The sequence below is a fragment of the Curcuma longa genome, chromosome 11 (genome assembly GCF_044706935.1).
Source record: "Curcuma longa cultivar G26 ecotype Majalengka, Jawa Barat chromosome 11, ITB_CL_G26_1.1, whole genome shotgun sequence".
NCBI classification, from domain to species: domain Eukaryota; kingdom Viridiplantae; phylum Streptophyta; class Magnoliopsida; order Zingiberales; family Zingiberaceae; genus Curcuma; species Curcuma longa.
In genome coordinates, this window is record NC_133871.1 from 32,879,448 (window position 1) to 32,905,316 (window position 25,869).

Genomic DNA, 25,869 nt, shown 5'->3' on the forward strand with positions numbered 1-25,869 from the left:
GAGGGAGGAAATGAATATTGCCGTCGATATTTAATGGGGCAATTAGGTTTGTACCAATCAGAGGCGTACCTGCTTGTGGGTAGATGAGCGCATTGGAGCGGAGTCATCAAGTCCGACCGGGACCCAGCAGTCCCGAATCTTCCTGTAGAGGTAAGAATCAATGTGAAACACTGCGATCACTTTTATTTTTCAAATTGACTTTTGGCCAAATCAACAATTTACCCGACGGTCAATTGGTAACTTGTAGGGACCCACATGGAGTTGGAGGAGGAAGCCGTGGGTAGCGAAATCGTTGCCGTTTAAGTACCGGTGTCTACCAGAAAGACCAGAGATCCACGTTCTACCCAAAACGGACACGTGTAGGGACTATTGTGGATAGCCGTCGATCTTGTGGGTCTCCGTGAAGGTGCCCGAGAGGTCCTGCTGTGCGACTTAGACCGTCTGATTCTCATCGGACGGATAGACGTATAGAATATGTTGAATTGGGCCGGTAACGAGGCAAGTGTTGACGTGAATCTGACGTCAGAACCGGTTTGAATACATGAACCGGCAAGGGCGACGCTACAAATACTCGCCCTTGCGGCCATTCGACTTCCAAAACCCTAGCACCCATTCCCACTTCATCCGCCTCGGTCCGCTGCCGCCGTCAAGATGCCGCCCAAACTCGATCCGACCCAGGTCGTCGACGTCTACGTGCGCGTCACCGGCGGTGAGGTCGGCGCAGCCAGCTCTCTTGCACCCAAGATCGGCCCTTTGGGTCTCTCCCCGAAGAAGGTCGGAGAGGACATCGCCAAGGAGACAGCCAAAGACTGGAAGGGCCTTCGAGTCACCGTCAAGCTCACTGTCCAGAACCGCCAGGCCAAGGTCTCCGTCGTTCCCTCCGCTGCCGCCCTCGTCATCAAGGCCCTCAAGGAACCCGAGCGGGACCGCAAGAAGACCAAGAACATCAAGCACAACGGAAACATCACTTTGGACGATGTCATCGAGATCGCAAGGGTGATGCGCCCCAGATCCATGGCAAAGGACCTCTCTGGCACTATCAAGGAGATTCTTGGAACTTGCGTCTCCGTAGGCTGCACGGTCGACGGCAAGGACCCCAAGGACCTTCAGCAGCAGATCTCGGATGGTGACGAAGAGGTTCCTCTTGAGTGATTTTAGCTTAATTTTGCACTTAGATCATTTTGCTTTAAATCACTTATTTTGCTCTTTAGCTAATGTAGTTTTGTTGGATTTGATCTTAGTTACATTTGAAATCAAAACTTTTATTTATCAACAAAAATAATGTGCTTCATTTTTGTAGTTTCTATTCATGTTTGAAGGTGCATTTAAAAATGCCTTTGTCTATGATCTGATTTTGTTGAAGATATGCGACTTCGTCCGTTCTTTTCCAAATGAACCGATGTCTTTTTTCCCCATTTGATGAAATATTTCTGTTACTAGATATTCTATAGTAAGTTTAAAAGCCTTTTGTTTTGGTGGCCTTGAGATTTTTGCTTGGTTCCCATTCATATTTCTTGATTAATGATAGTGTTAGACTAAGGTTGTCCGATCATGCATGTTGTGTATCCTTGATAACTCTAGGTCTGAGTTTTGATTAATTTATGATCTGTTTCTACTTCTTTTGATGATTGATGATAGAGAAGGATGAAATGAAGTGATCACTGCTAGTTCTATTACTCCCAAAGATGAAAGTTACTTTTTTTTTTTTTGAATCAGTTGCAATTCCTTTACTCTTTAAATCTAAGATTGGAGAAATTCTTATCTCCTCTTCTCCTACAAATTATTACCAAACACCCTTTTTTTCGAATCTGCACCAATATATATTTTCAACCTTTTGCTTCAGCTTGCAACAAATTCATACAATCTGCATAAATTTGAGCTCGTTTTGTTTCCTTTTGTCAAGCACTCCCATCTTACAAGAAATGCCACCCTTGCTTCAATTCTATCGTGTTGGGAAATTTTATTTCTCAAGTAATTAGGTTCTATCATTTCCATTCATCACTTCTTTTTTGTTCTCAAGTGAAAGAGAACTTGAATTCTCTTCCATTTGTCCTCTCCATCCAATTTAGAAAGCTCTTTATGGTAATTTTTTTGATTGACGATGACTGGTGCGACTAGGTTCTATACATAGTTACTAGAATCCTAATTGGTAGCTCCTGCTCATAATTTCAGATATTTAGTTCTTCGAACTGACTTCTCATGTTGTTCACTGTCATCCGGTCATTGCTCCAATGAATTCTGTATCGCACGCTTTGTTCTCGTAAAAAAAAAAAGGTGCATTTGCTCTCAGTTTTATTTCTTATTATAATAATTTTATCAAATCAATATTAATTAATTAGGTTTTTGAATAGACCGAATGATTTCTAAATCATAAAATGATATTAGATATATGTTTTTCAGCTCATGAGAAATTTAAATATGCTTTTAGTTTTGGATATTCAAAATGTATTGATCCATCAAATTTTTTGATTGCCCATCAATTTGTTTTGAGAAAAATTGTTTGATGGACAAATAAGTTATTTTAACCCAAAAGAAATAAAAACGTTTTCATAGATCTTGATTTTAAGGATGTAATGATGCATTTGTTTTTTTTTAATGATAAAATTTTGGATCTTATTTTTTAAAAAGTTATTTTTTATGTTTAAAAATATAATTTTTATGATCCTATACAATTTCAAATAATAAAATAAAATCATATAACATGAAAACATCTAATGGTCAACTATAATTTTTTGAAGTGAGAGAAATTTAAATTTGATTTTAATTTTGAAATATTTTAGTCCATATATATATATATATATATGTTATACTATCCATATTTGTTAAAAAATAATAAAATTTTTATTTAAAAATCAAAATATATAACTTTAATTATTGTATACATCAAAATTGCATAGTATGCATTTTTTTTAGAAAGATATTTTTTAATATAATTTGATTAGATACATTTATTATAATTTTTAAATGTATACGCATCTTCATTTTTAAACAAACTAGTGTCTTCATTTATTACTCTAACATCAGACAAGAGCTTTCATTTTATTACTCCAAAATTAATTAGTTCAATTTGCAATCCAAATTAATTAGTCGGTTGGCAGAGAAAAAACACAGAAAAAAGAGGACAACGAGATTTCTCTTATTTTCAATTTTCAAGTAGTATATATACATTGTACAAAAGGGACGGGCACGAACCAGTGCCAGAACCATCCATCTTCATTCTTCTCTAAACCTCAATATTTAGGAACTAGATATGACTACTTTGGAACTAGAAAAGATGAACTACAACATCTATAATACAACCACCAACCATTGACGATGAACTAACTGCTGTAAGCTGAATCGAAGGAACATCTCCAGCAGTTTAGGTATCGAAAGAATATGTTAGCACCGTGCTGGACTTTCTGCAGCAGACACAGCAGGCGAAGTGGGAGATCCACTTCGTATGAGCGGATCACCTCGTGCCATTGTTTCGTCACTCTGATGACTCAGTTGCCAAAACCCCCACTGACTGGTTTAGCCGTGCCATATGGCATGATTCAAGAAATCGAATGAAATATGATCACAGTTTGTTATCCCGAGTTTGCAGCAACCTCAGCAGCACGCTGTCTCATCATCTCCATTACCGCAGCCCTACGCCGGGAATCGGATTGCTGTTGCAATCTTTTAAAGTGTTCTCGCAGATCTCTGGAAAGGTAAGTAAGAGTTCTTTAAATTTATGTTTTGCTTCGTTGAAGTGACAACATCAAGTCAGAATAATACTAGTAACGAGAGTACCTGCATCGAGGTACAGTGCATGCTGATTCTTTACATGCACGAGCATGCACATGCAGTAGATACCACATCCTCTTGCATAAAACACAACTACCTGAAGCACGTATCTTGCATTGAATACCATGACGGAAAAGACCTTTAACTTTCCGGCAGTTTGGATATTGGCACTGTGGAGATCGACACTGAGATGCATGGACCAAAAGATCGAGCATCTTCCGAAGCTGCAAAATAGAAGAAATTCAGTCAGGATGATATTTACTAACGACAAATTATGAGCAAAATTTTAGTGGTTGCTGAAAACTCATGCATGGTGGATAGTCATAAAAAAAAATTGTATGCTGGAATTAGAAACTGTTGCTTCCATTTTTTAGAAAAAAAGGGATAGTGAAACTCTATTAGCACTTGTGGAAAACAAAAAGGCAGATGTGACCATAACTATGAAAATAATATTATGCCGCACATTTGCCACATTATTGGTAATAAACAAGAATATAAATGAAGACATGTTCGCCATTATAACACAATTTCACTTAAGGTTTTGGGCAAACTCCAAAAGTACCTGCGAGACGCGCTTTGCTCGAGCTTCTTTGTTTTGTGCATCACGTTCAACATTTGTTGGATGATTAGTCAAAGTATGAGGATGGTGAATGCCGCCTTTCTGATAGCAAGCATTGCATACATCAAAATCTGGACAAGTTTCACAGCGCCAGCCCTGACCAGCTTCAATATCATGACGGCAAACATGGCATGTGGTTACAAATGCAGGTGCAGTAGGATTATGGAGGTGATATAAGATCATCATTGATGAATGCTTAGCACGGCGTAGAGTATCATACTGATAGTGATTTCCTTGACAAAGACTCAGAAATGCTTGCCTAGTGTCAAAAAATTCACTTTCTAGTATCTCATCTCTATCCTTTGTATCATCAGCAACATCATCAATTTCAACCTATGTGGTATGTAGGTGTTAATGGTCACGATTTTGGCAACAAAAAATATAAGTGCAAATACTAAGCATGTAAGGATGCAAGTCTGATGATAAGTGAATCCACACAAAAGAAAGATAATGCTGAAACACTGAAAATGCCTTCTATTAAAAGAACTCACTGGATATAACATATGCTTTTCCCTACTATTAGTAGGATGTCTTTCCCTTTGATCAACCTTTCCTTCAGCTTCATAACACCTGCAAACCATTAGTAACCAATCAGCCCCTGATCCAACATTTGTGGCTCCTTTACAAAAACTGTGGATGGATGTTAAGCGCATATTCAAAAAGTTCAATTTCATTTTTCCCACTGGAATTGATTCTAACTGCAGCAATTGAAAGATAATATCTGAAACCATCAAGCAGCACTGATGAATATAATGAGGTAAAGTTTTATCTCCTTCAACTGCATAATTTATTCTATATGTTATGTTATGAGTACAAAATTATTATTGTTGTTGTTATAAATCTTTACAAGTGATCAATAGATATGCTAGGTGTTGACTCATAGTACCAGTGTCAGACATATGTACAAAGGGGTAGATGAAGAGTCCAAGTATCAAAACTGATGCATGTTGCAACACAGAATAATGTGCAAGCAAGTTCCTTGTCCTTTCCTTTCCTTTCCCCCTTTCTCCAAAAGAAAGGTCTTTCAAACCTTTTATGAAATTACTACATGTTTCAAGGTCGGTTTCCTTTTTGAAAATACAATATTGTACATGTGATGAGATCACAAAGTCATCACACAACAAAAAATACTCAATTTCACAAGTATTGAAACAAGTTCCGGCACAAACTAGTAGAAAAAGGTAAAAGAAATAAGAATAATATATCTTAATGAACATTATGAGTTTGAAAGATGAACAGTAAGACCCACCTTAAACTCTGCTGGTTTTCATACAATGGTTGCAATATGTAATACACTTTGTTACTTTAATTTTTCTATTATAAATTTGCGCATACAAAATTGCATCAGAAGCCAACAGTACTAACTGATATGGAAATTGCTTGTCGACATTAGAAGAAAAGTCTCTGCCAAACCATCCTAGTTACATATACTCAACAGACATACTCTTCGTAGCTTATATCGCACACATGAACACACATATTTAAGTACACATATCTATGTATAGATTATATATTCTAAAATCTAGACCAGTTCCATCTCCTTATGTTTAGGCCACTTGTTTTGCATTTTTTTTTCTTTGATTGTGATCAAATACATGCTACTTGTCAAAAAAGACATAAGATTGTTTCTTTTAGAAATGAACTTACTTGTCACAAAGTTGAAAATTTTTGCATTGATTGCAAACCCATCGTGTCCCAGACACCATTAGGATGCAACAATGTGTGCAAGAATGCTGCAAGTGAACCATTATAAAATCTTCTTTCATAGGGGATATAGTTTCTCCAAGCTGTGTAAAGATAAAATACATTTAAAACTGGATGCATAGACTTTCTAATGGAAATAATTCTTGAAGAAATAAGCAAAGATCAGTGATCAATTTGACATTGCCAACTAGAAAGATTATAATTTTTAAAAAAAAAAAATAATATAAGATGAGTTCTGAATTGAAAATTCTGCAGCCACCAGCCAAATGGTGGAACACCCGGCTGAGAAGAAAAGAATACCTTTTGCATCAATAAAACATCCTTAGAGGTGTTTCCAGATAGATCAGTATGACCAGCAGCTTTCAAAGCCCTTTTTGTAAGTGTCATTTTGGTTTTTCCTTTCTTCATCTGTTTTCTACCATCTTCCTCTTGACGAAGTTGATTGATCATATCTTCAGCTGCACCAGGCCAATAATCTCCATCAAAATATGGCAAACGCGCTGCAGTTACTTTGGCCTTGCACTCCCCCGTGGTTACGAAGAAATGGTCGTACAAATTAGTCAGGTCGACAACAATATTCTCCTTGACAGCTTTTTGAAGCATGGATAAGTACCTAAAAAACGTCAAAATAAATAAACAATATAGTGCAGCTATAAGAGCCGAAAGGAAAGAATAGCTGGAATGACTCCAAGCTTTACCACTCCCTCAGTTTGTCAGATTTGGGTGTCTTCTGAATCTCAGGATGACAGTACAATATGTAGTCTTCTCCCTTTAAAGGAGGACAAGCCCAAATATAACAGCTGGTAAATCCTCGTTTCTTGCAATATTCAAGATAACCAATCTGCAGAACCATAATAAATCACACGGCTCACAAAAATACTTGAAAATAGTGAAACTATAAATTTGTTTTTAGAATAAAGAAAAAGGAATTGATGCAAAGATGAATATAAATTTACAAAAGGGTATTGGTGCTAGTGTACCAGAATTTCATGATAAACAAATGTTCGTAGAGCTTCTCCAGCCACTGTTTTGATTTCAGGCCTGAAGTACTTGACAGAGTCTAAGTAAGAAAGATAGACACGGCGCTGATTTGGGAAAGGGCAATCAGAACCAAATTCTTGAACATACATGCCAAATAGGCATACTTCTACCCCTTCTATCTTCTGAAATAACAGTATGGCCTGGAAAAAACACAAGCTAGCTTAAAATTTTCAACTTCAATCATATGCTTAATCTATTTTTTTTACTTGAAATTGATTTTTTCTCTTCCTTTGAATGAGAAAAAAAGAAGAAAATTCAGTGTTCAACTAGTTAGCTTTTGTACCTTGGATTTATATTGAAATTCTCTAGGGTAATTTTCCTCCTGAAATATTTCTAGAAATCGCTGCTTTACCTCCAATTTTTTGTCAACAGATGAAACAACTCTAACTACTAGCTTCTCGGCCCCAGGCACCTGAACATCAATTATGAGAAGTAATATTCAAACTACCAAAAACAGACATCTAAAATGAAAGGAATTAAAATAATTGTTTATAACTCATTTATAATTAATATAAATTTTATATGTAATTTTAATTCAATATAATAATATATTTATGCTCCATCAAAACTCAATTCATTAAGGGTGCTAGAAACAAATAAGGTGAAAATAAATTTCCTCGATAACAATTAGGAGAAGATTTATTGTTAAAAGATGAGTCAATAGGGGTAACTAGGGTCATTTTACAAAAAATAAAGTAAGAAATAAACCAATTCAAAATCATACCCTAAATGAACTTATACCAAAATTACCCACAATCCCAAATAAGAAAATTATCAATTGAAATACTAACTTAAAAAACGTAATAATGAAAATCAAGAATAATTTGCAATTGATTTTAGTAATTATGCTATTTTATTTTTTTTTTATAATCTAGGTGTTTAGGATTCACCCAACTAATCTTAGATGTAGACCACCTTCCTCTTGATTCGCCTACTGGATAAATCCGGAGCACACCTTGTGCACACGAAGGATGACCTTCAGAATATTTGTCCCTATTGGGATTTGAACATTAGTCCTCTTATTTGTTCCCCCGAGTGTTTTACCACTTAGCTATCAAAAATTTTGACAACTTTTTATTTGTAGGAATATCTCTTAATGTGGTTGTAGTTTAATGAGCATTTTTTGATTTAATACTAGTTTATTGGGATTATTATGTTTCATCAATTTACTTCCAATTTTTTTATGTAATTCAAGAGTTCGATTTGATATTGCATCACTTAATTTCCTAAATAAGAGGATTTTTAAAAAAACCACTTATAAAGTTTTTATAACAAATTTCTAAGTTGCAATATTCTCCACAAATAAAAACTCGACTCCATTGAGTGGGTAACTCTAGCATAGGTGTCAAGTGATTCAGTCACATGCACCTCTAGAGAAGGTAACTCTAGCATTTGTTGTTGGATTTCATAAAATATCACGAGAGCAATTTGAGGATGTTCATCTGATCCAAACATCATCTATATCTAGAAATTCCTTCCATGGGCCATGTACCTTTAAGTGCTTCCATAGGGAGTTAGCATTGTAAGAGTTTTAAGTATTCTCTCAACTCTATAAAGGGAAGTGCAAGTACTAAAGCTGAAAGAAAAGTTATTGGCAAATTAATAGAGAAAGAAGAAGGTATGGAGAACCTTCAATATGGTAATAACTAATAAATAAATCCTTTACAATGAAAATTAAGTTCTCTTTGAGTTTTGGTTGTGAGATTGTTCGTCTCAATGTTGTATATATAGATATCTTATTATTGCTAATTAGGTTAAATAGGCCAAACATGTCATTTTTAGGTGTTGCAAACTAGCTTGACTCTTATAAGACACAATTGTCACCTTTAGCACCGGCCCATCCTCCGTGCCATAAGTAACAACCTTCACCACATAGTCTTTCATTGACAATCTTCTCATTGAAGCTACTACCAATAGAGATCGAACATCATCTCCTTAGGCAGTATTTTATAGGAAGAATCCATTCTTTTAAAATAAAAGCATAAAAAAATTATGTTTTGTTGCAAGAGAAGATTAGAGAATTAGTGCTATACAATTTCCAATTGTACCATACTGCACAAAGGGAGAAACTTTAATTGGGATATGATGTAGAATAAGATTAGATCTAATACGATGAAAATTACAAGCTTCTAGTAGATGAAAGAGGGAGTTTATCAAGGGCCACGAAGTGCAAAATTACTATCACCAATCAAGGCCAAACACATGTCATTAGAAATTGGAAAGTTCATGGTTTGGTTAGATATATCATCTCTGACAAATTTTTGCATGATTTAGACACTAAGAATTGCATAAAAATCATTTTTGCCCAATACATAAATTTATGGCATACCAATTTCGGTCCAAAAATGTGTTTGATTGCCAACAGGGGGTCCTTTCTTAACATTATTCTTTCAGAAGGCTTCTCTAAAGTTTGGCTATTGTCTCTGATCTAATCATGTGTCAGATATCATACTAACAAAGGTATGATACAATACTAGAAGCTCCAAAAGTTGCAGTATTGCACAAAATAAGACTGCAGCAAGTCTACCAACTATGTGAGAGAAAAAAGACTAAAAGATAATGATATATCAAGTGGTCACAATAAATTGAGAACAGGAAAGAAAGAACTCTGCTGGTCAAATATAACTCTCATCCGGAGTCACCATCTAATAATCAATTGATGTTGTCTGTTCAAAGGCCATTTCTTCGGGACCATATGCCAACTTCCACTAAAACACATATAAATAACAGTTTTGGATGTACTGCCCATAATAACTTTCAAATAATTTAGAAATTCAGATCCAACTATGATTTTTGTCTAAAATCAAAAATTAACCCACTCACCTCATCAAAAAATTTTCCCTGCTGCTTGGCTCTTTCTTGTCTCTCCTGTTTTAGACGTCTAAAAAGCCTTTGTTCTATATGATCACTGAGTATAGTTCTCGGCAAATCCTTTGCACCAAGAACTGAACTCTGAGGTAAGGGCTTGCGTTCGCCTCTCTCTATTTCCTCCACATAACAATTAGGGCAAGTATATTCTGCTTCTCCATCATTCCTTCGACCATTGAAAAGCGCACATATTTGATGTTGCCAAGTTTCACATTTATCACATTGCACCCACTACAACAGGACAATGGCATATGTAAGTTTTCTACATGGTAGGATTAAAGACATGAAAAAGAACAACAAAGACAATTAAAGGGAAAAAAAATAATACAAAGTTACCCATTCTTCTGTTTCTTCATCATTTCTCTTCTTTTCAAGCTTTGATTTTGCAAATATAGATCCTTCAGCTTCTATAGTGTCACCTCGAGCGTCATTATAGCATGGGATACAAAAGTATTGACGTGCATCACCACTTCCAACTGTATAATACTGTGCATTTTTCTTTATTCGAGCACCACATGGGGAACAATATATTGGCGGCGGCTCAAAAGAGAGTTTTTCCACTGCACAAAGCTGGCAAGAGTTCTCAGTCATTGAGCGCTCCATTGCTTGATTCTTCTCAGCTTTGGCCTTACTCTAAGAAAAAAGAAACCAAAACAACTAATGATTGGAAAAGAACTATGTATCAGGCAAAAAAATACATCCTTGCAAAACATGAATTTAATTGATAAAAAAAGTACAATGCGTGTTACAGCCATATGTGGTAAACAATCAGAGTGAGTTTGTTTAGACTAGCTATTATGTGGCATTGCAATGATCTGCATAATCATTAGATCATCATTGTTGTTTCGCTCAAGACTTTACTATATGTCATCACTGCATTCAAGTTTATCAACTTCCATGTTTGAGTCTTAAGGAAAAAAAAAAACATGTAGAGTGCTGAAATGTATTACCCCAAGAATATCATTCCTGTGTTTTGATTAAAAAAATTGTTAAATATTTAGATTATTCAGTCTAAGAAATGGTGTGCCACAAATGAGAATCTACAAAGTAAAACACAAATTGGATTTGCACTTTCCTGCGCCATCCTAAGTTGCAGCAACATTGTAGACTCTCTAGATCAATAGGGAAATGCTTGTCAAACTATCATGAAGAAATGCAGACATATTCAAATGCCCCGAAATTCCCATTCTTTCTCCATAAGTGTTAAGAAACATGCTTTTACCAAAGATAGAGACTGAGATTGCTCCACTTATGACTGAGCATGCCAGTGTGATATGTTGGAATTAACTGCAGCATTAAGTGGTCCAAATAAATTTGTGTAATCTTCTGCCTATGAGATAAAATAGTTAAAGGAGCACTGATTCCAAAAGCTGTAACAATCTTGTTTACTAATATCAATAGTTCACTGTTTCTTCACAGTTTGCTCAGGCTTGGATGCTAATTTCTTATTTGATTGCCAGGTGTAAGACACCTGATTTTCCAATAATTTATTATAAAAGGGTACACCACTAATGTTTGAGTTATAAATTTATTTGATTCTCTACTCTTTTATCTACTTTCATTAAATTTTAATTCAGATTAAGCATTGAACTAATTTTATTTTTGTTGGTGAAGCAGACATAGAAAGCTGGAATAAAGGGATTAAGGAGATATGGATGTTTTATTATTCAGAATAGGTTGCCAATCAGTATTGCAAATCAGTGAGAAAACTCAGAACCAGATGACTAGAATGGGCACAAGTAGGAAACTTCAGTTATAATACTGCACTGGTACCAACTGGCATTTGAATGCTTTCACTGAATATTCATTTGAAATAAATGCACACCTGGATTCAAGCTCATCGTCCACATTGTATATTAGGATTACTTGATGTAGTACATATTGAACACTTCAAATAAATAACACTTTATCAATTGAAATGATCATCATTATCATCATCCATCCATATTTGTTCCAAACTTTTCAAATTGGTCACATGGATCTTATACATCCATTAAGCTCTATGCAAACATAAATCATTAGTAATATACTATTAACTGAACTGACGAAAGGCAAAATTAAGTGAAGATAAAGGGAAAATGTTACTCTAAGATGATCATTTGTTACAAAAACCCGGGGTAGAAGAAGACACAAACAAAATGGCATCAAAGAAGATGGGAAATCTCATAAGTATTACGTGAAGATATCATAAAGTACAAGAAAACTACAATGTCGAAACCTAACCTGGCCAACCCAGCGCCTTAGACCAATTATATGCTCTTTAATTTGCTCAGGAGTGAACAATTCAATCAAGGAAACACCTTTTATCTTTGGCTTCCCCGATTTTCCAGTTACTTGATCGGTTGGTTGGTTAGCTGGGTGGTCCTGGTTGATTTCAACAGCAGCCCGATTCAACAATTTATCATCCACAGGATCTTCGTGATGGACACAAGAGCCAACATCGATAGAAACATTAGCATTCTTTTTGCAGTCTTTCGAAGTTATACTCTCCTTAATAGTGCCAAAAACTGGTAATTTTTCATGTCCAGAACCAAAAGGCTGATCCATGTTCGCATTGAAATCAGAATTAGTAGAATTCTTCAAAGTTGTTTGTTTGCACTCTGGGTCTTGTACATGCCAGAAATCATATTTTCCAGGAGTGACAGAGAGCAAGCTAGGTTCGCTGTTAGGAAAAATAGGTGAAATGTGTTCACTCTTAATACGCTTTGATGCTGGTTGATTGTCCTGAGAATCTTCAGAAGGCATTATCTCTACTTTCATCCCATCAGCATCTCTATTCGTTTCAGACAACAAATATGTCTGGGACAATGCACGTGAATGTGCCTTATAATTTTCAGCTATCCGATCACGTACAGGAATGCAGACAGGACAATCCACTGTTGCACAGTTACAAATATGCTTGACAAGTTTCTTAGATGTTAAACAACGAGGAAACTTGCACAGATCACTGCTGCAAGCATCCATATGCATAATCAACTCCTGAGCCTTCACACAGTTAGCTTCTAAGCACATTCCTTTTTTTGAGGGACACCTGCGAGCGTGATGCAGAAACAACAGCCACCTCTGTTGTTTTGAATAATTTTGTTGCTTCATAGATAGATCATTTGTGGAATCCAGTTCTTGAATGGGAAGAGGGCGTTCAGCTTCATTTTGCCCAATCAATCTTTGATGAAGCTCCTCCTCAAGTTGTTGGAGTGATGATTTATCTATGGCCTGTGGTTGCTGAATTGGTTGAGGATGACACTCAAACTGCAGGAGTTCCTCCACTTGTGATCCACTAGATACACAACTAAAGTTGTTAGAAAATCCATCAGGCTGCTGGTGTGGATGCAACAACTTCTGAGATTCCTCAGAAATTGAAACACCAAAGTCTTTAGAGTTGAGCAAAGGATCTAAAAATTTAATGCTTTTAGCTTGAACTTCAGCAGAATAATGTTGCTGGTAATGGGTCTGTAAATCTGAAGGTTGGACTTGCTGAGTTGTTGATGGAAAAAATGTGTTAGAACAGGTGACATTCATATGATTAGACATCAATCGCTCACCAAATCGTAAGGCTGATGAGGACTGTCTCAAAGAGTCACCCTCTGGAATAAGTTGTTGGAGTTGGTTCTGCATACTTTGTTGGCGAATTTGGGGTAGCTGATGTTGATTCTGAACAAGCTGCATACGAGTTTGATTATTTTGTTGAAGAGATTGTTGCACCTTGTGTTGTGACTGAAGAAGATTTTCTCCAATAGACTGAGGTGGCTGATGATTCATTTTGACAGATTGATCAACAAGCAATTGAGGATTGTCATCAAGAGAATGTTGTGGGGCATGGAAACCTGAATGAGGATTTAGTAATCCTTGGTTTGTTCTTGACTGATCCATAACAGAATTTATGTTACTCATAGCAGATAAACCAGATGAATCTGGTCCATCAAAGATCTGAGAATGTGTTATATCACTCATGTTCACTGTATAACTACCATTCGGAACAGATAGCCCTTGCTGAGAAATCGATGCTGCAGAAAACAGAACTACATCCTCACAATGTGATAAGATAGCAAATGAAATTATAGTCAAGAATAATCATGAAATAAAGGGAAAAAAATACAACTCTAAACAATCATAGATGCAATGGAAACTAACTACATGAAAAATAAAACTAGAGGCATGAATTGCATTGATTATGGTAAAAACATGAACATTACTTGGCATCCTTGGTTGATGATGTTGCCGATCCAAATTCTGATATAGAGGCTTTGGGGAACTAGAATAAGGATTTGGACTTTGGAAACCCTCAGATGCTGCAGGGGCACTCAGTTGTATGTTGTTCCCAATAAAGCCCAATGCAACATTAGCAAGTCCATTAGATAATCCATGAGGGGAACCATTTCGAAGAACATTCAACCTCATTCCAGCCCCTATTTGGGCACCAATATTGTGCAATGTGTGGATGTTTTGACTTTCCACATATTTCTTTAGTTGAAGAGACTGTGGAGCCACATTAGATTCGGTGTTAGATAATCCTCCATTTGAGCATTCAACATTTGCAGATACAGCCTGCTGACTATTAAATCCTGCTGTTGGTATTGTTTGACTAAATTGCCTTGGTACATTAGTTGAAGGAATTGAAGACATTACACTACTTGAAGCTGGAGCAAAGTTGGATGATTGATACTGGTAACCATTAGAAATTGTTCCTGCGCCAGAGCAGAATGAATCCATAGCATAGGACAGTTAACAGTTTAATCATTAGATAATGTTAGAGAAAGTTACCATCTGAAGCATTCAAAGATATATTATCTCTGGTATCAGTTGGGCCATGCGCAGTTGATGGTAAGCTGGAAAAACTAGAAATAGTTTGAGGTGCAACAATGGTATTGCTGGTGGAAAATGTAGGATGCTCTGAATTAACTGAATGCCCAGTATTGTTATTTCCAGTGTTTGAAATACTAGGAGTGGGTATCATACTGACAGAGGAGGAAGATGTAATATGATTTGATGATCGACTGTTGTAAAGGACACTCTTCACTATGGAGAACAAATGTTGCTCAGATGCTTCCATTGCTAAATTCAAGTAGACTTCCTGTTCAGTAAATTAGATGGTCTGAGAAAGACATCAGCACCAAAACTAAACAGCTACTATTGTTGCATGAAAAATTGTTGTTACAGTTAATAAAAAAACTTGAGAATTGAAGCCTTTTAACCCAACAATCAGATAAATGAGACAGTTGGATTATACAAAAAATCCACAGAGACAAAGAACCTGTGTAGAAACATAAAATTACCTTTGAGGGAATATTCTTGAAGATTCGATCTTCAATACGCTTAACAATCTCTAGTAGCCTGCGGGGCCACTCAGGACCTGATTGATTTCTTTTTTGAAGAATATTATATCTGTTATGATAAATAATTTGTCTGATTATCATAAATTAAGAGCCATGTCTTGATAGAATGTATAGGAATAAAGCCAAGAATATTGAATTACTTAATGGATCATACAAGAATTAAGATATATAAACTATCAAGTCAATACATTTTCATTTGAAAAGTTAAAAATTAGAAATATTGCATTAATATATATGCACAAAATGGTCAAGTTGGACACATTCTGGCTATCTGAATTGCATGCATAATAAACATACAACAAAGCAATATCATACCGTCTAGCAATTTCATTTCATTATCAAAAGCTAGTGCAATTACAGATTAGACTGCGTAATGCAAATAAACTGCCATAGTAATAGAAATATTTTAGAGGAAACCCTTGGCCAGTTAATATTGAATAACACCACAAAGATATTTTTATGATCTGAACTAAAGTAAGATAATTTAAAATAGACCAGGCCACTGTGCAAGATGATAGAAAAGGTAAATGGCAGTTCTCACTTCTCGCTAAAATTACTTCACATTTTAAGTCAATTTCTTTAAGAAACAAAAATATTACAGTATACCTCGTAACACCATGAAGAAGCGAGACAACACGTTATGCATGGATAGAATATACATGTCAAAGTTTACCAAACTACAGCATGCATAGTGCAAATTATCTCATATGATTGCTGTTGTATACACCATACATACTAGGAGTTTCCATGAAAATTCTCCAGACGATGATATATCACCATCCAAAATATACAAATATAAATATCACAATTTGATCGAGAATTGAGACAAAGTCCTTTTCCTAAAATGAAAATCTAATTTGATAAGATCACTTAAAAAGTTGTGAAGTGAGAAGGTCAACACTCAAAGATAGAGAATGGTGAAACCAATCAACAGAGTTCCAAAATTATGACTTGCTTACATATTCCTCTGCATAGCAGCACGACCATTTTGAAGTTCTGTATCCATAGGTCGCGGTCCAAGGTTCTGCATTGGCTGCACAATTAAGTTTCCAATTTGCTGCGATGAGACAGATGCTTGTGTGCTAGTTTGGGCAGGCATCTGATTAGAGATCTGCCCACGCAAATGTGCATGTGTATTCATCCTCCGAAATGATTTCAGTACAATAATGCTCAAGATGTACAAGCTGCAACCATAGTTGTCAACAACTGGAGAAATCAGAGTGCACCCTAAGGCAGGATGAAGCTACACAAGATTTCACTGAGGAAGCATCACACTCAGATGCTTGGCCGCAAGCCCAGCAGAAGCATTTTGTTAAGATCATCAAGCCTCTGCTTACTGACCTAAGTGATAAAGAATTCGAAAAGGTCAAGAAATCACTAAGCAAACAAAACAAATAAATGCTGAAAAGTAAATCTTTTCTTGCAAATGAATGGAAAGTAAAACATTTTCTAACAAAACACGCATAAAGACAGAAAAAAAAAACAAATATATCATTAACCCCATATGCCCTTTTAGCTCATAAGTGCTCATCCGTATAGCTCACTAATCATTGAAGACAGTAAAACATTGAAGCTTAATTGAAGATTATCCTTGCAACCTTTTATTGAAGCTTAATTGAAGCTTATCATTGTAACCTTTTATGTAAAGAACCACTACTAATGCAAGAAAATGATATTGTGACAGATAAATGACCCCTGAATTGGAGAGGAAAAATCAATAGGCATGGCCGATGCCACGAAGGCCTCATACTCAGGAAACAGACCAGCATCAAAATTCCAGTTTAAAAATCTAAATCAGATGAAGTCCTGGACTTTCCACCATTCTTTCTTGATCATCAAACCGAAGCACTAGAGAGACAGATAAAATATGCAAAAAAAAAAAAAAAAAAAAAGCCAGTTTCCTCAAACCCTAGCACGCATCACATCAAAACAATGCACAAAGGAGACCTAACAAGAACAATTAAACCCGACAGACCTCCAGAAGTATAAGAAAACTGTACCCGAACGAGACCGCGGTCGCCAGTTGTCGTATGCCGCCCGCCGGCGCAGCAGTTAGCGAGCGCACTCCCGCAGCAGCAGTCAAAGGGGGAAACAAACAAATCCCCGGACGGTCGTTTGCTGAAGAAACCACCAACCGCCAATCGACGATCCGAAGAGCAGCTTGAATTCAAACCGCAGCCGCCAGAATCGAAGCGCCTCGCTCACCGATCCCTCGCTTGGAATTCGAGAAAATAATGCAGACGCGCGCGGCGAGCTTCATAGCCTTCTCCCTCTCCGATTCGTGCTGCACTCGCCTCCTCCCTCTTTCCAAATCAACCAACCAACCCGAACTAAGCTCGGACGAAGTCTCCGATCAACAACTTCTTAAACCTCAAATTCACTCACTTTTTTTTTCCTTTTCTGGGCATTCGCCCACCGCCGATATAAGGTCCGATCGGAGACCACGGCGACCTCTCAAGCCGTCAAACACGTGAGGCTAATTAAGCGCCCCCAAAATTGTACCCGACGCCCCTGCGTGCCCTGGATTCTGATTGGCCAAACGGTTAAGTCAGCTATTTGTTTTCTTCGAGTTGGTAGGTGGGTAGCCGGGTCAGGTAATTATTCGGGTGGAAATATGTTGCCTTCCATTATGGGCGCTTTAATTGGCCAGTATCTTGCATGGGGCTTCTAAATTAAACGCCTCGTCGTTTAAATTGTGAAAATAATGAGGAAAACAAAAACACATGATTTGATGTCTCCTACAGTGTAACATCAAATATGGAAAAAATCTAGGAAAAACCCAACAAAAATTCTTGTTTTCAAAATCTGACCTTTTAAAACAAAAAGTAGTTTATTTCAATTCAAAATTTTCTAAATTAGGAGGTGCATATTGTAGATTCGGATCCAGGAGTTCCTCCGTGCGTCCACGTGTAAAAATAGGCGACGAGCGGGAAATAGTCGGACGGTGAAGGAGGAGAAGACCGAGAAATAGGCGACGAACAAATAGCTGCGGTGGGCATTGCAGATCGCGCACTGTGCGTTTGTTTAAATCCTCCGGCGATCGACTCTCCCTCGCTTCATAATCATACCGCCTCCGTCGCAGCGGAGAAGTCCTCGTCGTGCTTCTCCGCCGTACGTCTCCTCGACCTCGTCCCACACAGGCCGCCGTAAAATGTGCTATCCGGAGAACTTCCTGGCCGTGAAGGCCAACGAGGTCGCGTGCGGACAGCTCAACATTTACTCCTCCGCCTCGTCGGCGAAGGAGAGGTTCCTGGCGGGTGAGGCCGGCCGAACGGAGAGCTGCAACAACGAGCGGCGGACGCTGTCGAAGCAGACTTCGCTGCGGGAAACTAAGATGGAGGCCAAGTGGGAGAAGCGGCGGCGGCAGATTCTGGAGAGGCAGCGGCGCGTCGGGGTGGAAGCAGAGAAGAAGGAGGCGGTGGAGGGCGGCGAGAACAGGGGAATAACTGGGCCGAAGATTCTGACCGACGAGGACATGGACGAGCTGAGGGGGTCGATCGAGCTCGGGTTTGGATTCGTGGAGGAGGAAGGCGGCAACGATCTGCGCGACACGCTGCCGGCCCTCAATCTCTACTTCGCCGTCAACCGCCAGATCTCTGACAAGAAGCTGATTCCGCCGACGAGCTCGGAGTCGACTCCGAGCGCCACCTCTCCCAGTGCCACGCCGAGCCTGCAGGGGCCGAACGCTCGAACACAGACCGCGGCGGCGGCGGCAGTCGCTTCATATGCGTGGCAGATTTGCAGTCCAGGTACACATACCGATCGAACAGCATCGAACTGCCATGCATTATATTGCTCGCGGTTTTCAATGGCATTGATGAACTCGTTTTGCAACAGGGGACAATCCACAGTACGTGAAAACGAGACTGAGGCATTGGGCACAGGCCGTGGCTTGCTCAATGAGGCAGAGCTGCTGAGAAGGGACAAGAAGAAGAAGAAGAAATATGTGCTCTTTGCTCGCCATTTTTAACTAGTCTTCAATCTTTAATCTGATAATGAGAAGTATGTCGACGAGTTGGTGTAATTAAAGGACTATTATATCTTTGAATTAAGCTGCAAATTGGACTTTAATTGGGCTTCCAAACAAAAATGATGTACTATTAATATAATAATCACTGTTATCGACCAGTGATAAGCAATGATGCGACAGAATTAATAAACAAATCTTTCCCGCGGAGGAGTGGCCGTCCTCCGACAGACAACACGCGTTCCACGCATGATGGCGATTGAATTTATAGCACAGACGGCCAATCGAGTGCATTGTTTATTCAGGAACTGCATGCTGCAGAAACGCAAATCAATTTTTTATTGCTTGGATTTTTTAAAGCAAAGCAAAAGGCAGAGCACATGAGTTTTTAGTAAATATTCCTTAGATTTGAGTTTTTAACAATCGAATTACGCCCTGCGTGGCGTGTTTCCAGTTCGCAGATTGCAGAAAGGAAGAAAAAAAAAAGGTAAATCTAAGTGACAGATTCGAAAGAAGAAAAAACAAAGGCTCCCCTTATGAATTCTAGCATGTGAAAGAAGTGGCGAATTGTGCTGGGGACCTCAGGGCTTAATTTATAAGTGCCCATCGACCACGGATCCATTCCATCGCCTCAAATCTTCTCCAGCCTCTTCTGGTTCTGAAGATGCCAACGATGGATAGGAGCATCTTCTACCTCGGCGATGAAGGCGGTGAGGCCAGCAAGAAGATAGTGAGCATCAGAGTGCCCGAGCGCGCGGACCGGGCGTCGGCGGAGGGCCTCGAAGGCCTTCGGATCGTCATACGCAACTGGGAGGAAGCCAAATCTGCGGTGTCGATTACGAGCATGCTGATACGGCTGCCTCCTGAGTTGGGATTTCTCAAGTCATGCTGCCTGTGCAGGAGGGAGCTCGACCCGTGCAAGGATGTTTACATGTACAGGTACTAAATGATAATGCACTTTTTGAAGCTTTAAAATTAGAATTTCGAAGAATCTGCAGTTCGTTCCTAATTTGCCATCTCGATCGCTGCAGGGGAGACCAGGGATTTTGCAGTGACGAATGCCGTTCTCGCCAAATTCTACTGGATGAACGAAGAGAGCTGGAGGTGACTGCGAGAGATAGAGTGAAAGCTCATCGTCCTCGTCGTCGTCATCGACGGCATCTTGAAATTAACACCGAACAAGATCTCCGAATCAGATCTAAATAGAAGGAGATCGATCGGCAGCTAGCGGTTTGAGCAACCAGGGTTCTTTTTCCCCTTCTTCTTGATATTTACAGGAGAAATGCCTTCGTTTTCATGGAGGAGTTGAAGAGAAAAACGATCGAATTGCATCGTTCTTCTTTCCGAAACTGTGATATATCAGATCAAGCATATGCATCAAATGCTGGCTCCACCTCGATCAGAAGTTTCAGGTGAAAAAAATAGTACAAACCCTGATCGAGATTATACGGCCGTGTTCCTGCTTCATCCACGCAATTAATGAAAAGAAATCTGCATTTTTCTGTCTGTTGAAATGAAAATTAAAGTGTAGAGCGACGAAGAAATTAATGTATACTGTATTGGCTTTTTTATTATTTTAAATGTAATCAAGGCAAATAATAGTTGTCCTATAATATTTAATTTTCTAATCCTCTTGAGAAGTAACGTATAAATTACTTTTTTTTTATCATGATTTTAAATTGGAATTCTTTTTATAACGGTATAAAGTTCGGGGAATTTGTCATGAGACCTCGATGTCTCACAACTATTTTGATCATTCGTGTGAGGAGAAAATGTAGAATTTGTCACAGACAACAGATGAAGGTATTGCTCGACTTCATCGAGATTCGAATCATTGTCCTCTTCTGCAAATCTACTCCGTCATAATCAACTCAGTTATGCCCCGAGAATATGTGATTTCAAATCTAATTCCGCCGTTGGAGTCCTCTTGTCGGATCGAACCCTAACCAAACCTTTTGTCGAACCCAACCTGACCTCTTGCCGGATTGAGGATGGTTTTGGGGGTTTGTGTTTGTCTAGCCATTCGGACCATTTTACGGATTTAGGCTTTTGGATGTGTGAACTGAAGCTTTCCTTTTAAATCACATTATATATCTATAATGGAATTTTTTTAATAAAATTTTATTATTTAATTTAAATATTTTAAATTTAACTGAATAAATATGAACATAATGTGTAAAGTTATATAAAAAGGAAACCAAAGAAATTATAATTTATTATAACGATAAAATATAATTAAAATTTATGATTAATTTTTTATGAGTTTTTATTTTAAATTTGAGTAATCGGTTTAATTTATAGCATATCTGCATTAAATAATTTTTTAATCTTTTTTTTTTACATTTTATGTTTTAAAAGGGATCTAAAAATTAGTTTGGATTGTCTATATACTTAAATAATTAAATTAGTTTAAAATTTAAAAAAATAAAAGTATTTTTTAAAAAAAAAAATCTATATTTAATTTATAATATTTTTGAGGGGGCGACGTGGTTTAGGAGACAACGTGACTTCATCCCTTGCCATTTTATACACCGACAAACAAAATCTACCGTTCCCTCACTCTCTTCACCACCTTCCTCTTTCTTTCCCTCCTACGCGCTCTTCCTCTTCTTTCCCTGTGGGATTGTGATGCCCTACCAAGATGGCGGAGCCATGAGGTGCCTATTACAGTGACTCCCTTTAAGATAAAAATCAATAATTAAGCAAGGGTCAAGGTTCATGTTAAACTGATAAAACTAATCAACATGAATCCGAAAAAACTGATTCAGCCGAGATGGAATAGATGTCGCCTCCGACTCAGACCACACCTTGATCTCCACATGGATTTAGTCCTTAACCTCATTTGGGCCTCGAAAGCAGTCTCAATCTCGGACCTACCTTGATTTTAAAACTATCTCGTCTCGGTCTTGAGTTTTATCTCGGCTAGTTTTGTCTCGATTATCTCGTCTCGAGTGTCTCGGTCCTGAGTCTCATCTTAGTCTTGAGTTTCGTCTTGGCTAGTTTTGTCTCTATCATCTCGTCTCGGTTTTGAGTCTCATCTCAGTCTTGAGTTTCGTCTTCGGCTAGCTTTGTCTCAATCATCTCGTCTCGGTCCTGAGTCTCCTCTCAGCCAATCTTGTTTGACTATCCTTGTCTCAGCCGTCTCGATTAGTCCTCTCTCAGTTAATGAATCTCATCTCGGCCATCTCGGCCTCTAAGTCTTGTCTCGGTCACACTACCTTAGTTAGCTCAGTCCTTAAGCTACGCTTTTACATCTTATGTGAATCATTGTCTTATATAGGCCTACTAAGGGGGAACATAAATATTCTCGTAGACATGCGATAGTTTAAGAATGAACAACCGATTATGAGATTATCGAGACTTGGTCCTCTCAGATACCTCTTATTTTGCACATAAGACCAAAGAAAATGACGGTCAAATTTAATCCCCTCAAAGGTTTCTATATGGTGTCATTCCATCCGATATGGAAATCCTCCAGGCAAGTTCTAAAAAACCTAATATATAATTTTATTCCAAGTTCTATTATGAAAATTTTGCTAATACAGCTTCTTGCCTGTTTACATTTAATCATTTTCATAGTCCTAATTTGAGCATCAAATTACATTTAATCATTTTCATAGAGTCCTAATTTGAGCATCAAATTGATCGTCCAATCTTTTTTAAATGTGTTTCAGATCCCCGTCTCCCTAGCCGAATCCAGGAGGTCTCACACATTGGCTTGAACATCTACGGTATGGCCGGAACAGTGTGCATGCCGGTCGCTCTTCCAGACCACCCCCCCCCCCCCCCCCCCCCCCCCCCCCCCCCCCCCCCCGGGTCACCTGCTGCGACCTGCTCTACAGCGAGGACGCCACTGAGCTCGCCGCTGCGTTGCCCCCTGCCGAGTTTCTCGACGACTCGGACGAGTCTGTCGCCGGGTTCATCGAGGGCGTCGCCGACTACGCCTGGAAGCGACTACCCCGACCGCTTCCAGTAGTCCAACTCGCTCGACTTGGCCGCCTGCCAAGAAGCCGTCGCCTGGATCCTCAAGGTTCCCTCGTGTTTACCTCTGCGCGTGATAGTTTGGCACAGCGGTTGCTTTCTAGATTGAGCCGGATCGCCTCACCGCTCCTGGCTATGCTTGCTTTTTCAGGTGCATGCATACTACCGCTTCCATCCACAGACGGCGCATCTCGCCGTAAACTACATGGATCGTTTCCTCTCTTCTCATCGTCTACCGGTGAGTCGACTTTTAAGATTAAAGTTCAGAGCTTTGTAGCCCGCATAAATTTAACAATGAATGCTCAAGTGTTTGATGGCTTTATGTGATTAAAAGAATAAGCAATCAGATACAGCGAGATATTTTAGAATCATAAGGAATTTCGCTTGTGCTACACTTATAAATAGGATTCTTTTACTCAGAAAAATTTGACGGTGCTTTTATGTGGAAGCAAACCAAAGAGGATTTTTTTGGCTCATGGAGTGGATGGAAGAGACCAGGAAACTAATGTTCATGTTTTGTCTTTGATTTGTATGTCCTTTTTCCCCTTTTATGTACTTCAAGTTTTGATAGATTGAAGGGGATCATTGAAAAATGAGATGAAGAAGATATATAAAGGACTATAGGAGATGATGGAGATTAGGATTTCATAACAGTCTTTCTGCTACTACTATCATGGAACTCTATGTTGTTGGTTCCCTTTGGAGATATGTGTGGATAATTAATCTCACATATGATGATTCTACTTTTGCAGCAAAATGAATGGGCGTTGCAACTTTTGTCAGTGTCATGCTTGTCTCTAGCTGCAAAGATGGATGAAACATTTCTTCCATCTCTATTAGACTTGCAGGTAGGTAATCAGGTTCAAACTCTGACTCATTGCAATGTATTTTACCTTTATAAGTACTTGATCATCAATTTAAATCTGCACTTCTTTCAATATGCTTAGGTTGAGGGTGCAAAGTTCATTTTTGAGCCTCGAGCAATTCTCAGAATGGAGCTTCTTGTGCTGACTGCATTAAATTGGAGGCTCCGATCTGTGACTCCTTTCACTTTCATTGACTTCTTTGTTCATAAGATCGACCCAATAGGAAAATATGCCCAATATTTGGTTGCATTAGCCACTGAAATTACACTTGCAACGTTGAAAGATTACGTAATTAATCTCATTTGAGTATGAATGATAAGAATCTCTTTGTTTGTTTGAAAGATGTGATGTAACAGATATAAGGTTCCTGAGTCACTGCCCATCATCACTTGCTGCTGCTGCCATAATCCATGCAACTGATGAGATTATGGGTCTGGATTTCACTAATGCTGAAACCGCAGCATCTTGGTGCATAGGATTGACAGAGGCATATAAGAAGTTGATGTTGAAGATGTGCTAAAGGATGCCATCAAATTTACAGTATGTTGTAATGTGTATAATGGAGACGTGATTGAAGGTTCTGTTTTTCTTTGATACTTGTTCTTACAGTGTGATTGTAAGCATCATGCATGCATGAATTGTTGAAACATGCATATGTCAACCTGGAAAATGATGTGGTATTCTTATTCAATAAAAGGCAAATGCATCTCTTACTCGCTCTCTTTGGATACAAATTTCTGTGTGATTACAATTGAACTGGATATATTCAAATGAGGCTTTCAGTGTCGATTGCATGGTTGGACTGACAACAACTTCCACCGGATCAGATGAAGATTTCCACTTGTTGATTGAGTTGGTTGACAACTTTTATGATCCATTACAAAAATTTATGGAGTAAAAGATGGAATCCAAACAATGTCTCCATCCATGGGACATCCAAAAGTAAATGCACGGCTTGAGAAGGAGCAGCAGTATTGACTCTTTTTTTGGCCAATTCAGGGACACGAAAAAGACATGTATGTCATGGCTCAATAATTTGCAGCAGTGGTCAAGATTGGTGTGCGATGGCAACATTTAGCAAACGATGCATGCAGGCGTAATCTTCGGTAGCTTAAGCAGCACGAGTATCTAAAAGCAGAGAGCAGCTTTACTCCCTTTGCTTTGGCCTCGACCACATCGGTGCATAGTAAAGTAAATGATCCATAGAACCCCAAGAATCAAGAGGTCTTTCTTAAATCTTGTGTCCCAATATTGCTATTTGAAGAACATTCATATACAGGATGTATTTCTGCTGCAGCTCCAAACCTTCACACACTTAGTGTGGTTGACAGAATGGAGCACCCAATACATGCAAATGCTTTTCCTTTGCGCAAGTGCAGAGCCAGAGACTGCTTTCTCATCGTGCACCATTTCCCACCGCTCGCCTTTCTCCAAGTGAGGAATCCTATGAATAAGCTCAAAATCCTATGACCCTTCACTTCACTCAAAAGTTGAAGTGTGGTGCGTGGAGTATCACGTCTTTACCAGCTTTCTTTCTCAAAAGGTGCTCTAGCTTTTGGGGCCCGTGCTCGTTTGGATGGAAGAACTGTCTACTTCATGGTGCTCCTGTAGGTGGAGGCAACAGGATGTATGCATACTGGAGTCGAAGATCAGCATCATTACAGAATATGTGGACATGATGTTCTTTCTAGCGCATTGGAAAGCAGTAGAAACCAAGATGCC

General features: G+C 38.5%; 2 protein-coding genes and 2 pseudogenes across 2 annotated transcripts; 3 read left to right on the forward strand and 1 right to left on the reverse strand.

Moving 5' to 3' along the window:
• The first annotated feature begins 606 nt into the window (after positions 1–606).
• Positions 607–1,302, forward strand: LOC141840659 (large ribosomal subunit protein uL11x-like). Its single transcript, XM_074728709.1, has one exon. It carries the CDS (start codon positions 652–654, stop codon positions 1,150–1,152), a length of 501 nt encoding a protein of 166 aa, XP_074584810.1. The 5' UTR covers positions 607–651; the 3' UTR covers positions 1,153–1,302.
• Positions 1,303–3,109: 1,807 nt separating this feature from the next.
• LOC141838398 (putative histone acetyltransferase HAC-like 1) lies at positions 3,110–16,659 on the reverse strand. Its single transcript, XM_074725852.1, has 16 exons — positions 16,293–16,659; positions 15,274–15,382; positions 14,762–15,071; positions 14,194–14,685; positions 12,224–14,004; positions 10,337–10,633; positions 9,956–10,231; positions 7,416–7,544; positions 7,072–7,272; positions 6,790–6,932; positions 6,392–6,704; positions 6,035–6,174; positions 4,879–4,957; positions 4,331–4,720; positions 3,775–3,992; positions 3,110–3,684 (listed from the first exon to the last, which is right to left on the reverse strand). Exons 1-16 carry the CDS (start codon positions 16,472–16,474, stop codon positions 3,570–3,572), a joined length of 5,175 nt encoding a protein of 1,724 aa, XP_074581953.1. The 5' UTR covers positions 16,475–16,659; the 3' UTR covers positions 3,110–3,569.
• A 3,279-nt stretch (positions 16,660–19,938) lies between these two features.
• On the forward strand, positions 19,939–20,682 carry LOC141842242 (FCS-Like Zinc finger 17-like; annotated as a pseudogene).
• On the forward strand, positions 20,597–24,857 carry LOC141837599 (cyclin-D2-1-like; annotated as a pseudogene).
• The last annotated feature ends 1,012 nt before the right edge of the window (positions 24,858–25,869 follow it).